Source organism: Lichenostomus cassidix, chromosome 5, assembly GCF_008360975.1.
Source record: "Lichenostomus cassidix isolate B80296 chromosome 5, HeHo_3.0, whole genome shotgun sequence".
Lineage (NCBI taxonomy): Eukaryota > Metazoa > Chordata > Aves > Passeriformes > Meliphagidae > Lichenostomus > Lichenostomus cassidix.
The window spans coordinates 61,765,382-61,781,649 of NC_139486.1; the positions used below are offsets into that span (position 1 = coordinate 61,765,382).

Consider the following 16,268-nt stretch of genomic DNA (forward strand, 5'->3'; position numbering starts at 1 on the left):
CACACCCCCATCCCAACCTCCCATCCCACTCCCCCATGCAGCCCACACACCTCCTGTCCTTCCCATCTCTCCATTCCCATCCCTGAGACTCCACGTGAGCCATGGGATGCTCACCCCAGGCTGCCCCATAAGGTTCTGGGGACTGTTTCTGGAACACTCCTCTCCAGAGCTTCACCCACTCTATTCAGCCCCCCAGCCTCTTCTGAAGAGGAGCAAGAGGCAGTGGCAGGATGGATCCAGCAGCATTTATTGGGGTGGAGGAGCAGGAATGGCCGGGAGCAGCAGAGACACTGCCTGAGCTCCCGGCTGGAGCGGGGCAGGAGCAGGGCTGTCGGGCACTGCCCGGGGGAAGAGGGCCCAGAGGGTGGGGGGTCTGGAGGGTGTCGGAGGGAAACAGGCGGGGCCTGGGGTTTGTTGGAGGGGTCAGGAGCTGTCTGGGTGTGGTCGGCGGAGGTCTGGATACTGCCGATTCCAAATCTTCCCCCTGGAGGGCAGCAGAGCCCTATAGGTCATGCTCTATCGCTACTTTATTTCCTCGGGAGCTATTGTCCAGTAGGGCTGACTGCTCATCTGTAAGTGTCGATCAAAGAATCGAGTTCTGTCTCAACATTTCTCTTCAGAAACCATAGGTGTAGGACTCACACAGAGAATGCTTTGTACCTCCCAAAGGTGGTATGGAACGAATCCTTTGCACCTGCCAAAAGCCGGTACAGAACAAAGGCCTTGTGCTGCCAAAGCTGGTGTGTGAGGTAGGCTTTAAACCTGTTGCCCTGACACCCATTATTCACTACCGTGAAAAACCTGCCTCCATAGCCGACCGTGCCTCGGACACTCCTCTCTTGGCATGTATGGCCTGCCAAGTGGAGTTTGGCATATCTCCACAAGAATTAAGGCAGAGCAAAGGCGGGTTGCAAGGATGGACCAGGTGTGTGGACTAGCACAAAAGACAGGTGGATCTCTCCCTTTTCTCTGTATGTGGTGATCCTTTTGATATGATCAAATTCACAAGCTGGCATTTTTAGAAATATAATATTGAACATTTATTAGGAGAACAAAGACTTAAGGTCGGGTGTGAGTGGCAAGTTTGCCTTTTTCTTAGTCCCGCACCCTATTCATTTTAATGTGCAATTAAGTACTTTCTGTAACTGTTGCATATTCATCCTTCTGGTTTGGCTCAGGGCTGAAGGCTGAAGTCTTCTATAGCTCTAATTCAACTTGTGGCTGACAGCTTCTCAGATAGGTGTGAATGGAGATAACAGACTTCCTGGGATGCATGAGATCTGTTTCTTTTTATTCCTTCAGGGCATCTTGATCTCTGGCCTTGTGGTTTATCAGCCTAAAAGACATCTATTATCACGTATTTCTTACCACAGTTCTAGCATACTACAACCATTACATGGTTATAATTCACTCTAACTTTGTTTCTACTTAATTATATTTTATCCTAGTGCTACTTTACACAGTACCTTATTCCTTGTAAATGTTAAATTCATATATGCAAAAGCCAGCATTCTCTATTCACTCATTTATCACAATCCCTCCTTTTTCTTTTCTTTTTTTTTCTTTCTTTTTTTTTTTTTTTTTAATGTTGGTTTGTACCACAATTTTTATTCAAATTTCATTATTATACTCGAAACTTTTACAGATTAACTGGGCTTCTTCAAGAGGGTCTCCGATGCTGTTTTGTTTCTCCAGGACCATTATGCTTTGGGCATGCCCAGAAGTAGCTTGTCTCGGGTCTGTGGGCATGGTGACTAACTGCATACCTTGGACAACACTTGTGATTAGCCAGATAAAAGGAGAAAGGAAAGAATACTAACCCAGCAATTGCATACAAAAGGAAAAGACCTAGTCTCTTCCACCAAGTCGTTCCTAAGAATTTATCCCACCAATTAATTTCTAGTACTGTTTCCCATTTTTGAACTGGTACATGAGCAATCTTTTGTAGGTCTGTGGCAATATCAAGTATAGCTTGACTGTTATGAGTTATTTGCAGGCAACAATTGGAGGAATTAAATTTCCCACATACTCCTTCTTCTTCTGCTAATAGATAGTCAATGGCTAAACGGTTTTGCTAAGTCATGGCACTGGTTTGGGATAGCTGCTCCATGACTAATGCTAAAGCTGAGGCTGCTTTGTTGCTGATGATTTTGACCACCACTTGGATTCTTATTATCCTATTTAGCATAGAAATGGGGGTTCTGTATCCCCAGGATCCATCTTGAGCCCAGGTGACTGGGCCATAATATTCTATTATTCTTCCAGGTGGCCACTCATTATTTTTCCACCTTTGAGTGCTGCCCACCTTGTCACTCAATTTTCGGATACTTTCTATTGAACTCCATTTTGGCCTTTGTAAGTCCTCATAAACTGGAAAACCTAGATTTTTTCCTACTGCCTTCGGCAATAAAAAAATCCTGGTGGAATGGTTCCAATTGTACAGACTCATCTCTAAACTTTGGGCAGTCTAGTATAAGCTTTTCTTCCACAAATCCGAAAGAGTCCATCTGGGGCATCCCACAGCATATTAACACTGCTGCTACAGTTCCAGTAATTGTGTAATTCTGTCATGCCTGCAAAAGGACTGATAACGTCATTATTGCTACTGTTACACCAGAATAAGGTAGTGTTTTTTAGGGTGCTACAACTTTCGCTTGGCTGAGTGCTCAGTTTCCAATAGCCCTTAGGGGTTTCTGGTGACCACCAACGGTGGGACACATTTGTGAACAGGGTTCATTTACATGGGATTATTCCTACCCAGGTTTTGTATATTGCTTAACTCTCTCTCCCAATGCATTTCTCACCCATTACTCCTGAATTTAGCATCCACCCTTTAGGGCGGTGTTCTTTAGATATTCTGGTTTTATTCTTCAACAGAATTTCAGGGACACTTAGGCTAAATCCCCTCCAGGGCCACAGCTCAGTTGTCAAAGCACCTCCACATATCCAGCAGTTGCTGACATTTAGAGCTTGTGCTATTGTTCCATTAGATCTATAAATAGATTTTCGCCTCAGGGTGGAATAGGAAGTGTTTCTTTGAGCTGTTCTTTAACTTTTTTATAGAGGGAGTCTGAGGCAGTTAAGGGTGTCTGGGTCTGTCTTGGGATGCTTTCAAGAGTCTGTATTCGCTGCTCAATTAGTTCCTTTTTAGTTCTGTTTTGTGCACCCCCTCGGTCTGAAATGCTCCACATTCCTGCTTTGGCAAAACAAACATACTGTCTTTTCAGACACAGCAGCCTAAGGTGATGTCCCCCTGAGGATTTTAATTTGGCTACCCATAGTGAGTGTTTTCCTTAATTACAAGTTTCCAGGGATGTTTCATAATAGCACACGTTATTTACTATTGTGTGTCAGGTTAGATAAGAAGCACGACTGCTCTATCACATAAGGGAGTTACACTTGGTGCAGGGGTTTGTTGGATTTGTGTTGCCTGGGGTTACCCATGCGAGGATACATGTGATAATTATAATCACCAAGGTTGTAATTGAAGATTCGGTATGGCATACACCCCTTTGTCTCATGCCCCCTGAGGTTGCTGCTCGTGGCTGGACCATACCTGAGGCAGGTGCAGAGGCTAAGCTGGGCTTGCCCTCCTTACACCGCTTGTTTCATTTCCATGCCAATTGTACTGCACACAAGCATAATGTTTGGTCCCGTTTTTCCTCAGGAATTTCCCAAATTTCAGATATGAGTAACTCCCACCCACACAGAATTTGTTCTACTGCAGTATTTTCTTGGTCTCTTTGTTCTTTTTTCTTTCTGCAGTTCAGACAGAGGGGATGTCTCCTCATTGAAGAGCAATACCATTTATTCGAGCATTCAATACATTTGCATAGCACCCATGCTTGATGATTTAGATGGGGGTGTTTTAGACAAGGAAGCCACATACTTTGTGTTGTTTGGTTGATAATGATCTCCTGCTGCCTCTTGAGTGGTTGCATTATTCTTATGCTAATAGTGCCAAGTATCTAGCCAGCTGTTAGGCCAGTGTTTTTTCCTTTTTTACCCAGGATATTGTGGTTTCCCACTCTGTTTTTGCTGTTTACCTCCCAGTGGGTATGGCTAATTCCCACCCACAAATCAGGGTTACAATCTCAGTTCGGCGCCAGCGATCACGAGATCCACTCAGGTAGTTGGGATTATGGCAGCACGGTGGGCACCAGGGTTGTCATTTATGGGCTATACAATACCAATTTTGTTCACAGCTTGTACACTTATACTCGACCCAGCTACAGTGTCTGCTATTTGGATGAACTAAACAAGGTATGTGAGCTGGTACAGGTGAGAAAAGAGTGGTCAAATAGAAAACCCAAATCTATTTGCACTTCAACCATCCTTGTTTCTTTGAGCTTTTGCCCCATCCACCAGCACAGCGCCCGTCCAGGGCTGAAGGCTGATAACAGTTCTGGCCTTGTGGGTTCCCTTAATCTTATCAAGATAAAAGGAGGCAAAAGGAATCCTTTTGAAGCCAAGCACAAGAAATCGCTAATAATATTAATGACTTATGGGGGGTAATTTGTATAACCACTCCTATCCTGAGGAATGTGATGAATATTCATGAATTTTACCTATAACACTGTGTCTTTGGAGGTACTGGTGTGTGTGTGTTTGGAGGAGTGAATTCCCCCACACCTGGTGCATTGAATAAAGCAAATACCCACTTCTCTGACTTGGTCTCTGAAGTGTTTCTGGGCTCGATTGGGGCGAATCACTGGGAGCACTGGTGAGGGAGGGGACTGTTCCTAGTGACCTGAAACTTGGCTCCTGCTGTGTGCCAGGGGCTTTCTGGCTGCTGGGCTGGGGGAACACCCTCTCTGAGCTCTGTGACACCCCCAGCCCCACATCCCCTCCTTCCCACAGCTCCTCCCAGACAGCATCTGCTACAGATAGATCCCCTGCTACTGTCCCTTGGCCAGGGGCCTTGTGGCTCATGCCAGACCTTCCTTCCTGCCCAGAGAGCCTCCTCCCACATGAGGGGAAAGCTCCCCACAGCCCAGAACTCTCCAGCACAGCACCCTCGAGCCTCCATGTGAGTCCCAGGTGTCCTTAGCCACGTGGGGATTGGCAGCTGTTTTGGCCACAGTGATCACAAATAAATGGAGGTTCAAAGCTCTGACAAGAGGAAAAGTGCCAGCAAAACCTCAGCTCTGGGAATGAGGAGAGCACACTGCAGGCTGCTCAGGGAAATGGGAAGCAAGGTCCCCAGGGAAAATGTTTTTGCACCTGCTGGGGTCCAACAGTGCTGCTCACTTTTGAAACGTCACCTCCTAAGATCATTGAGCAGGCAATTCCCAAATGTCAGAAGCCAAGCAGGCCAGGCAGAAGGCTGGCTTGCCTGAACAAACATCTTCTCTAGGAAAAAAGATGGAAAAGAAAGCTGTGTGTCCACTGCAATCAAGGTCAGGAGAAGAATACAGAGATGCTTATTGCAAGTGTAGGGAGCAATGTGAGCGGTGAAAGCTCAGTTGGAGATTAAGGTGGCCAGAAATGTGGGGCACAATAAATGAGTATTCTTAAATATATTAATGACTGAAACATTGTGGAAATAACATCAGCTCCTTCCAGGCTGTGGAGGGTTACCTCACAAACAGGGACAGAGACACAGTACAGGTGTTTCATGCATTCTTTGCCTCTGTCTTCAACACTCACTCCAGGCTTCCCAATGAAAAACACAGATTAACCCATTGGACACTTCAGAGCCCAGAAGAGTGCAAGCCCTGCTCAGCAACAACCAAAGCCTCCCTGTGTTATTCACCACATTCCCATCCTGAATCCAAACCCAGCTCTGTGCCACTTACTGGGTAGAAAGGAACCCTATCCCTGTCAAATCCAGACCAGTGCAAACCCTCACACAGCTCTTTGGGAAAACCCTAATTTATTTAACACCTTCTGCTTCTCAGATCCGACCTGCTACCACATACACATTCCTCGTGTTTGGTGGCCGTCTTGGGGCAGCTTCCTGGAGATGGAGGAACCTCCTGGCTCTCTTGGGGCTCGTCTCTGCCACCAAGCACGGGGTGTTCCCAGTTATCACAGCCGGCACAGCATTCTGGGAGCCGTGGGGTGACAGCTGGGGGCTCCAGGACACTTGCTGCTGCACCACTTGCTCCTCCTGAGAATGCTGCACAGGATCAGGCTGCGCTGCCATTTCTCCTTCTGGCCTTTCCCTGGCCACCTCAGTGCTGAGGAATGTGCTGCTGTGCTTGAGGTCCTTGGCTCCAAGGCAGCTGGGAGCCCTGTCCATGGGGTCACGGCTGTCCTCAGGCCAGCAGGTCTCACTGAGCCTCTGGCAGGGAGGGAGGCTTTGATGACTGAGGCTCTCTGAGGGAACGGAGACTCCTTGAAGGTGCTGGTTTTCCAAGGGCTGAAGGTTCTCATGAACGGGAAGGCTTTTGGACGGAGGAAGTATCTCAGAGGGTATGGAAGCTCTTGGAAGGTCGAGGCTCTCAGAAGGATGCAGGTTCTCACAGAGGGGGAGGCTCTCAGCGGGAAGAAGGCTCTTGTAATCGGAGAGGCTCTTAGAGGGAGGCAGGATGTCACAGACAGGGAAGTTCTCAGAGGGAAGAAGGTTCTCGGAGATGGGGAGGCTTTCAGAGGGAACAAGCTTCTCGATGACAGGGAGGTTCTCAGAGGGATGCAGGTTCTCAGAATTGGAGAGGCTCTCAGAGGGAAGAAGGTTCTTGGAATCAGGGAGCCTCTCAGAAAAAGGTAGGCTGTTGGAAGGAGGGAGGCTCTGGGAGGGCTGGAAGCTTTCAGAGAGAACAGAAGCTCTTGGAATGTCAATTCCTTCAGAGCAATGCACATTCGAGGGAGAGAGCCCCTTGGAAGGGGAACTTGCATATAATTGTAACCAGCTACACTTTTGCTTTTATAGGTAACTGTATTGTTGCCTGAATGGTCATTGTTTGTTAGACTGCCTTGTCATTGTTTACTAGCAGCCAATCTTAATAAGCCACAGTAACTGTGAAGAGGTATAAGAACAGCAGCAGAGAATAATAAAAAAACCTTTCACTTCTTAAAGCTTGGGATTACAACAAGTGTGTGTGTCATTATGTCCTTCTCAACAAAGGGACAGGTTTGTGAGAGCAGAGCAGAGAAAGCACAATTAGCTCCAGCAGGGTGACAGCTATCTCCTTATAATTATAGAATATAATAGAAATGTAACCCCAAAGCCTGTGGCAATAATTCATGGCAATAACTGTACTTTTTTCTCCTGAGGTTTCTGGCAAAGGTGGACCCAGAATGTCTTTGGACCCAGGCAGAAGGAGAAGCAGCAAATGGAGTTGGGAGAGTTTCTGTGAGTCCCTGTGAGACCATGATTTTCTCAAATACTTCCAAATTAGTCTGAATAGGAAAACATAGTGACATTTTTCACATGAGGTTTTTGTGTCAAAAAACAAGATGATTTGAGCAGAGATTTGTTGAAACCTGGAAATATGCTGATGTTAATACTTTTGATAGAAGCAAAGCATATGCATACACTTGGCAGAAGACTATGAAGGGTGAGGAGCTGAATGACACAAGCAGGAAAACATCTGGACATGTGATTTGATTTCACAAGGTGTTACAGATTGATGTCTCAAATGTCCACATGTCAGTAGAGCTGGATCAATATCCTTCAGTGGAAAGGGAAGCTTGTCTTTTGTTCCTAGCTTTGCAGTAGCTTGAGTTTTGCCCAAGCTCAAACTGTGCTGGTTTTGCTGCTGTGTTCAGCCAGAGTAGTACTGTTTGGTAGCTCCCGGAAAAAGCAGCAGAAGCCTGGATTTCTGTCCCTTGGATTGCCTTGCTGTCCAAGACAAGGACTAAAGGTGAGTGCCAGAGCTCCCAGCACTGCCTTGGAAGTCAGGAGTGACTAGCATCTTATGTCCTGGTTCTGCTTAGGAGATTGCTCAGGTGTACACCTAATGTTTTTTGATATCCTTTGACATTATGGATGGAAGGAAAAGCATCCTTCATCTCCCTGCTTTCTGCAATTCCAGGATCAGTCATTACTCCGTCATGGCAGCTAATTATCCTCTGGGATGGGCAGAGGAAATGCTGCCTGAAGTGTGGTTCCAAAGCAGATGTGAGCAAGCTTCCTGCAGAGGTTCAAAGAGCTTGTGACTTACTGAAATACTGAGGCCTGAGCAAGAGCCTTGAGCTGAAGTTGACCTCTGGGTGAGCCTTCAAACCAGATGCTGTATGTGTGTTCTCTCATTAATGAAATGCACAGGATCATTACTGCAAGGATCTCGGTATCTGCTCATTAACAAAAGATGTATTGACCTTTCTGTACTGAGAAGCTGGGCAAGGCCCTGAAATGATCCCTCGGGCCTTGTTGGGAGGTCCATGGTCTAAGGCAACTCCCTGGGATGCTCCCTGAGCCCTGGCCAGGCTTTGGGAGAAACCCAGGAAGAGGCTGAAGCCAGATGTTCCCACACTGGAAGTTGTGTGATCTAGTTTATTGCACGCTGTCCAAGCTGGGCTCTGTCCCAGCACAGTCAGAAGCCTCTTTGCCTGCCAGTGGATTCACCTGCAGGAATTCCCAGTTCTGGCAGGGGCTCTCCAGTGCTTGGCTGTGACAAGGGCTTTCCCAGCTGCTGTGCAGCTCTAGAGGACTATGAAATATTAAGTTCACTGGTGCTGTATCTTTGTAATCCCTGTAGGCAATCTTTGGTAGCAATGCTGAGGTGCATTGCTGAGCTTCTCCTTTGGTAATTCCTTGCTGGTTTGAGCTGTAGTAAATGACACTTAATTCCTGAAATTGGTGTCTGTGGTTTTGGTGCTGACCCTGCCCACTGGCAGAACAAAATTCATGTAGTCTGGCTCTATTAGAAAGAAAAGTCACTTTTCAAATCTAAATGTAAGGAATCGGTCCTGTCTAAAATTCCTGAATGGGATGAGCTTCCCCATAGTTCGCTGGTTCTCAAGTGGTCTATGGTTGGAAGATTGTGTGAACAGTCAGGAAATTAGTTAAAAGAAGCTGAAGCCATGGGTGTATAAAATGCATCCAAAAATTGCATAATAAAAGGGGGAAAAGAACTAGGTTTGGGAAGACAAGGATGGATTTTTCAAACAGTGTATCAGAAGCAGCACCAACAGAAGGAACAAGTGTTGTTGGAATGCTCCCACATGAGGTGACAGGTGTGTGATTTGCACAATCAAATGGTAATGTTACAAATCCAGAATAACCTGCTTGCTGCTGAGTTGGACACAGCAGACTGTAGCCAAAAATTCTGGATGTGGGGTGGTGCAGCAGGAGTGTAAGAAAAGAAGGGGATGAGTGGAGCCAAACCAAGTGAATACAGAGATTGCAGGGGCTGGAGTACAGTGGGATCCTGATAAATGGGATCAAGATGTTTGGGATTCTGTGGATTCTGAGGAGGCTGGTTCCCTGGATGGATTGATAGATGTGAGACTGCCATGGAGATGAAAAATGGAATTCAAGGCTAATGAATAGCAAGTGAGGAGGGATGTGATAGAGGATTATAGTCAGCGTGAAGTAAATCACACAATGGAATTGTTTAAGCAAAGACTGAGCAAGTCCCTGCTCCTTGGGTGGTGTGTTACAGCCAGGGAGCATCAGGGTAACCCTGGATTCAGGAGACTCTTAAGAAGTTCATAATCTTGAGCTCAGATTTGTTTGTGCAAGATGCATTTTGAATTAATGTTCACAATCCTGATTTGTCCACTTGGGCTGCTCAGGGATGTGACACTGAATATCCTACAGAAAATGATTGGCCAGGACCCAAAGGTCAGTGGTGTTCTTTGTGAGACTGTATACAAGGAATAAAGGAGGAAGGGATGAAATTGGCTATTTTACAGGGAAGCATGCTTATAAGAGAAATGGCCTGAAGTTGCATCAGCGGAGGCTTAGGGTGGATATTAGAAAAAGGTTCTTCCCCCAGAGGGTGGCTGGGCACTGGAACAGGATCCCCAGGGCAGTGGGCACTGCACCAAGCCTGGCAGAGCTCAAAGGAGTGATTTGAACAATGCTCTTGGGCACATGGTGTGACTCTTGGGGATGGTCCTGTGTGGGGCTGAGAGATGGACTATGTGATCCTTGTGAATCCCTTCCAGCTCAGCATATGCTGTGATTCTCCTGGATTCTTGCAGCCAGTCTTCATAGAATCCTGGAATGGTTTGGTTTGGAAGAGACCTGAAAGCTCATCTTGTTCCACACCCCTGCCATGGGCAGGGACACCTTTCAGTAGACCAGGTTTCTCCAGCCTGGCCTTGAACACTTCCAGAGATGGGACAGGTGAGCTGTGGTTTGGGCATAAGGAATTTAGAATGGGTAGAAACGTGGTTCATCATCTCTGATGCCTGGAACTGCTCATGGCTACCAGCTCCCATGGGATTGTGCCCCACCAGTGAGGTCCCCCTCAGCTCCCTGGTGTTACAAGGCCAAACATGGCATTTGTGGAGCTGAAAAATCTCAAAAAGTGCACAACAATTGGACACAACCGGTGCAGTGTTGCTCTGTCATTGCTCTAGGGAAACCCTGACACCCTGCAGCTCCCTCGAGGTGAGATCATCTCCTCTGGGCAATTGCCTCGAAATTAGAATCTCAGAGAAGAGATAACAACCCACTTTGGGCTTTGTCATTCTCTTGGGGCTCCAAGAGTCCCCAGATCCCCAAATTACATGGAATAACAAAGGTGTTTGCTGACAAGGGTATATTTTCAAACTCCCTTCCGGAGCTCCAGGCAGGTGCACCTAACATTCACCTCCAAGAGCACCAGGAGGAAAGCAGGGAGAGTGCAGAGGTATAGGAGAGGATCACCCTGGAGAACCATGAGCCAGAACAGCACACGCTGAGCCATCTATCTCCTCTTGTTTTCTCTTGCCAAGAAGAAACACCTTCAGTTTTCATCTCAGGTCCTACCTGGAGGCTCCTGGGCTCCAGTTCCTCATTGGACTCTGAGTTTAGCACCAAATCCAGGTGATGCACAGCAGGTGTGTGGTGAGGACACCCCGTTGGAATGCTTGCTCTGGAAACTTCTCCTCACTGACCACAAAGGGCTCCTGGATGAGGACTGCAATATTTCCTGTAAGGAACACTTGTGGATCTTACCATTGCTGATATAAGGCACATCCAAAAGGTGATTTTTAAAATATTTTCCCAAAATATTATTTTCAGGAGGAGGTTGCTCAGATTTGTGTGTTGCACACTTTCATTTGAGGGCTGCAGGAGCAGGGTAAAGAGCTGGGAGAATCTTTTAGAGCCAAAAGAGTGTGTCTAGGAGGGAGGAGAGGCTTCATAGTCAGGAAGCTTTAGATGCCCCTGGATCTCTGGAAGTGTTCAAGGCCAGGTTGGAGGGGGCTTGGAGCAACCTGGTCTAATGGAACATGTCCCTGCACATGGAGTGGGGGTGGAATGAGGTGGTCTTCAAGATCCCTTCCAACCCAAACACTTCTGGGACTCGGTAGAAAAGACAGACAAAGCAGGTGTTAGGCAGATGTCAACACACGAATGAAGAATCAATTCAGTGCTGTCTTTTACAGGTGTTATTGGGTTTCTCCATGTTACAGGTTGTGCTGGATGATCTCAAAGTCCCAGAGTGAACACACACAGGGGATCAAAGGCAGCACTAAGGTAAAGCTACTCAGGGTTGTGTAACCAACAGCTTCTCCCTAACTGTGCCTTGACTTCCGCCCAGGTTTTCCTAATTAATCTGTACCTAAACTCTCACTTTAGATCCTGTAGGGTTGTCTCCAAGAAGATCCCACTGGAAAGAGGGCTTTCCTCCTGGAAGAAATGTCCAGCAAGGAGTTCACAGAGAGAACACCCTTTGAAGGAATGTCAGGATGGAATTGCACCCAACCAACAGAGTTCATCTTGTGGGGTTTCACCGAGGACCCGGTGACTCAGGTTGCCCAATTCCTGCTGTTCCTGTTCATCTACCTTGTCACCATGCTGGGAAACCTGGGGTTGATGGCCTTGATCAGAGTCAGTCCCACTCTCCACTCCCCCATGTATTATTTCCTGGGCAACCTGGCTTTTGTGAACCTCTGCACTTCCACCGTTGTCACCCCCAGGATGTTGATTGGAGTTTTGTTGAGGAGGAAGGGAATCAGCTATGCTGAGTGCATGGCTCAGGTGTTCAGTTTTGACCTGTTTGGGATCACTGAGTGCTTTCTGCTGGCTACAATGGCCTATGATCGATATGTGGCCATTTGCCACCCCCTGCTCTACCCCCTTGTCATGTCCCCAGAGCGCTGCTTCCGCCTGGTCACTGGGTGCTACCTTGTGGGGCTGACCAATGGTGTGGTACAAACCATCAGCATGTTCAGCTTGTTCTTCTGCGGCTCCAGCACCATCCATCTGTTCTTCTGTGACATTTCTGTGCTGATCTCACTCTCCACCTCTGACAACACCCTCAACCTCATCATCCAGAGGACTTTATCATCTTTGCTCGGTGTTGCCAGCATCCTGGTGATCCTGGTGTCCTACATGGCCATCATCCCCACCATCCTGAACATTAGATCAGCCCAGGGCAAGCACAAAGCCTTCTCCACCTGTGCCTCCCACCTCATCACTGTCAGCACCTTCTATGGGGCATTGATTTTCATGTACCTAATCCCCAGGTCAGGCACCTCCAGGGGAGGAGATAAATGGGCTGCTGTGCTCTATACCATGGTGACCCCCATGCTGAACCCCTGGATCTACAGCCTGAGGAACCAGGAGGTGAAGGAGGCTTTTAGGAGACTCAGGAAAATTAAATAAAATAAGCTTGGATGTTGTAACTTAATGACTAAATAAAATGGAGATGCTGGTGATATCCTGGGAGTTTTGTTAAATATCTCAGAGGGACATTTTCGGTGTCTTTTGCACTTTGACTTAGATGGTGTGCTGGTTGATTCCATATCAGCTGAGAAGAACAATTTCACTCCAATTCTTGTGTTTGGATGAGGTTTGGAGCAGCCTGGTCCAGTGGAAGGTGTTCTTCCTCTTGGCAGGGCAGCAGAACTGGATGAGCCTTAAGGTCCTTCCAACCCAAACCATTCCAAGATTCTGTGACAGATTTGGTGTTAATGTTTTGGTGTACTAGTATTGCATATGTGAAAAACACAAAAATCTCCCAGTTTGTGTATTTTCTCATCCTGTGCCAGGTCCATGCTGAAATCCAGAGTGATGGGGCTCTCCTAGAGAGATGGAATAGCGAGGGTGGAACTAATCCTTGGTTGGATTAAATCCAGCCAGGATCAATGTAGTTTGCTGATTTATTAATGACACTGTGTTGGTTTGAAAACAAACCAGTGGGAGATCACAAGTCAAGATTGAAATTAAAAATAAGTGAAATAATACAAGGAAAAGCACTGACAAAGTCAGATACAACCCAACACCCTGTTAGGGTGGTAGTAGCAGTCCAACTGAAGTAGTCCAGTTGAAGCGGTGATCCTGTGACGGTCTAGTCTCCAGCTGAAGATCCAGTGGTAGCTCTGGTCCTCTGGGAACCCAGTAGACAGGGCTAGCTCAGGCAGTTCCAAGGCCAGGTTATATCCAGGTGGGAACACCTGGCTCCTCCCTCCTGGGCAGAGCATCTCACAATGGGATGAGATAAGTCCATGAGTCACTCGGTGGGTCCCTGATGGCCCATTGCCTGTCATGCGGGGTGGGTCATTAGCAAGTGATGATAGCTAACGGATGGCCCATTGCCTGTCATCCGGAGTGGGTGATAGCAGCTAATGGCCCACAGCTGGTGGTAATAGAATACTTAACTACATCAATATTGCAACCTAGGACAGACACACAGTTCACAGGCACACAGGGTCAATCAGCTGAATCCTTTGTTCCCAAAGCTTGCTGATAATTTCCTGGTTATTATTTAATCCAGCTGCCTGCATAAATCCCCCTGGGCTGTTCATGCTCCTGTTCCTCTCTTTTTGGCTCTGCTGACCCCCACGGCAGTGACCCCAAAGATCCTCAACTCACATCCCCAGATATGGAGACAATGTCCTCAAGTTGCACCAGCAGTGGTTTAGGTTGGATAGAGGGAAAATTCCTCCATGGAAAGGGCTGTCCAGCCCTGGAACAGGCTGTCCAGGGCAGTGGTGGAATCCCCATCCCTGGAGGGATTTAAAAGCTGTGTGGATGTGGTGGCCTGGGCAGTGCTGGGGGAATGGTGGGACTTGGTGATCCTAGAGGACTTTTCCAGCCTAATCAATTCCCTGACTCTGTGATCAGGACCATGAACTGGGACCTCTGTGTGTAACTCCTGCTGTTCTCCCACCCTTCTGATCCTCTGCAGCTGTCCTACTCAGGACATTGCTTAATTTACGTGCAGGAAAGATTGTACATATTTTCTTTAAATAAAATGAAAGACTATTTTAATGTTTCATTTAAAACATCAAACCTCCATAATTATTCAGAAAACATTAAGACACTTAAACCATAAGCCCCAGAACAACTCTCCTTCCTCCAGGGCCTTAAAACCATTGTTTGGTGATAAGATATTCAATAATTTTTTAAAAACATATGAAAAATATTTAATATCTGAATAATATTTTGAGTAGCCATTCAATGACTTTGTGTCCCACTGGTCTTACCTTGACCATCACCTGACCTTTAAACAGGAACATGAGCCACAGTGACTGAAACTCCGAGTCTGTGGCTGTGGTGCCATTGCTCTGTGAGCTGTGGCTTCGTGCTGGAGCTGCTGCTCTCAAACCCAAAAGGTTTTGGCTCTTTGTGCAGGTGGGGATTGGTAAAATGGGGTGGAACTGTGTCTGTCTTCTGTAGTCAAGCATTTGACCATGAGAAGAGCTGGAATCACCACGTGGGAAGGAGATGGAACATCCAGCTTTGATGTTTCCTCCTGATGGACACACTTTTCTCATGGGTTATCCTGTGTCCCTGCCCAGGGCAGGGGCTTGGAATGAGATGAACTTTAAGGTCCCTTCCAGCCCCAGCCATTCCAGGATTCTCTGGCCAGTGAAGATGACTGCAGCTGAGTCTCCTGCAGCCATTTTGAAGCACACATCTTCATTTTCATCTTCATCTTCATTTTCATCTTCATCTTCATTTTCATCTGTTCTGATTACAACTACTGTGGGACAATTTCCTTCTTTTATGGGTAAAAAAAAATAAATTTTTCTCTTTGCTCTCATAAACATGATTGTGACTCTCTTTGACACCTGGTTCTGACTGTCTGGGTTTTCAGATATCAGGATGTCCCATATCATTGAAAAAGTAAATTGCAGCAGACGAGTTCCTGATGGACTTTGCCTTCTTCCCAATGAGCCCTTGCAGCACTTGTTCAAATCCTGATCTGTCTCCCAATCCTCTAATCTCCATTTCTTGCACCAGTTCTTTTTAATTCCCTGTGATACCAAGAGATAAATGATATATTTTAAGAGATTAATTTATATATTTTCAGTAAAAAATTTAAATCTGCATATATTTAATTACATATATACAAAGAAGTGGGACATAAAACCTCACACTTCCATTGAACTTCCTGAAAGTCGTGGTGTTTATTTACCAGTGCAAGTCTCCTCCTTATGGAGCTGCTTCCACAGTCATTAATTTCCACAGGAAATAATTCCACTGAGTGGGCAGTGACCAAACTCAAGGCCCAAGCATGCTCAAGGAGCAGAGAGCCATCTTCTGGCATCTCCCATGGTTTCTGGTGGAATTTCCCGCCACTGCTCTCTATCCTGTCATTTTGATCCTATTTTGGTTTTATTATTAAATTGGTTTTGCTTAGTTTTGGGTAATTGTGTGATTTCCCCTCTAAAATAAATCATGAGGCACAGAGGAAGGAAGGAAGAACAAATGGTGGGAACTACAGTGAAACTGAGCCCAGAAGCCAAGAAGAGAGGCAGGAATGCTGACCAGGAGCAAATATGGGGTAGAAGCATTTACAGCACCCCTGAATTATTTTGGCTGGAAAAGCCTTTTAAGATCATGGAGTCCAGCTGCTAAGCCAGCAGTAACCCGTGTCTGAGCTCAGCCTGTAGGTGGGAATTTCATCTCAGGGGTGAGAGCTGAGAGCCTCTTCCAGAGCCTAATGGGGCTCCAGGAGAGCTGCAGAGGGACTCTGGACAAGGGTCTGGAGTGACAGGATGAGGGGGAATAGCTTCAAACTGTCAGAGCATTTAGATTGGATATGGGGAAGGAATTCTCCCATGTGAGGCTGGGGAGGCCCTGGCACAGGTTTCCCCAAGAATCTGTGGCTGTCCCTGGATCCCTGCAAGAGTTACAGGCCAGGTTGGACAAGGCTTGGAGCAGCCTGGGATAGTGGGAAGCATCCCTGCCCTTGGAAGTGGGTTGGAATGGGATG

General features: G+C 46.8%; 1 protein-coding gene and 1 pseudogene across 2 annotated transcripts in view; both read left to right on the forward strand.

The window, feature by feature from the left end:
* The window catches only part of LOC146436954 (mas-related G-protein coupled receptor member D-like), a 94,044-nt pseudogene that overhangs the window by 3,777 nt on the left and 73,999 nt on the right, over nt 1-16,268 (forward strand). The gene's annotated exons all lie outside the window — the stretch shown is intronic.
* Nucleotides 11,783-12,709, forward strand: LOC146436955 (olfactory receptor-like protein COR4). The gene has a single exon (XM_085063967.1). It carries the CDS (start codon nt 11,783-11,785, stop codon nt 12,707-12,709), a length of 927 nt encoding a protein of 308 aa, XP_084920093.1.

What these genes read in the sequence shown, in the direction of transcription:
- LOC146436955 (XM_085063967.1), top strand. Translation starts at nt 11,783, where the DNA reads ATGTCAGGATGGAATTGCACCCAACCAACAGAGTTCATCTTGTGGGGT.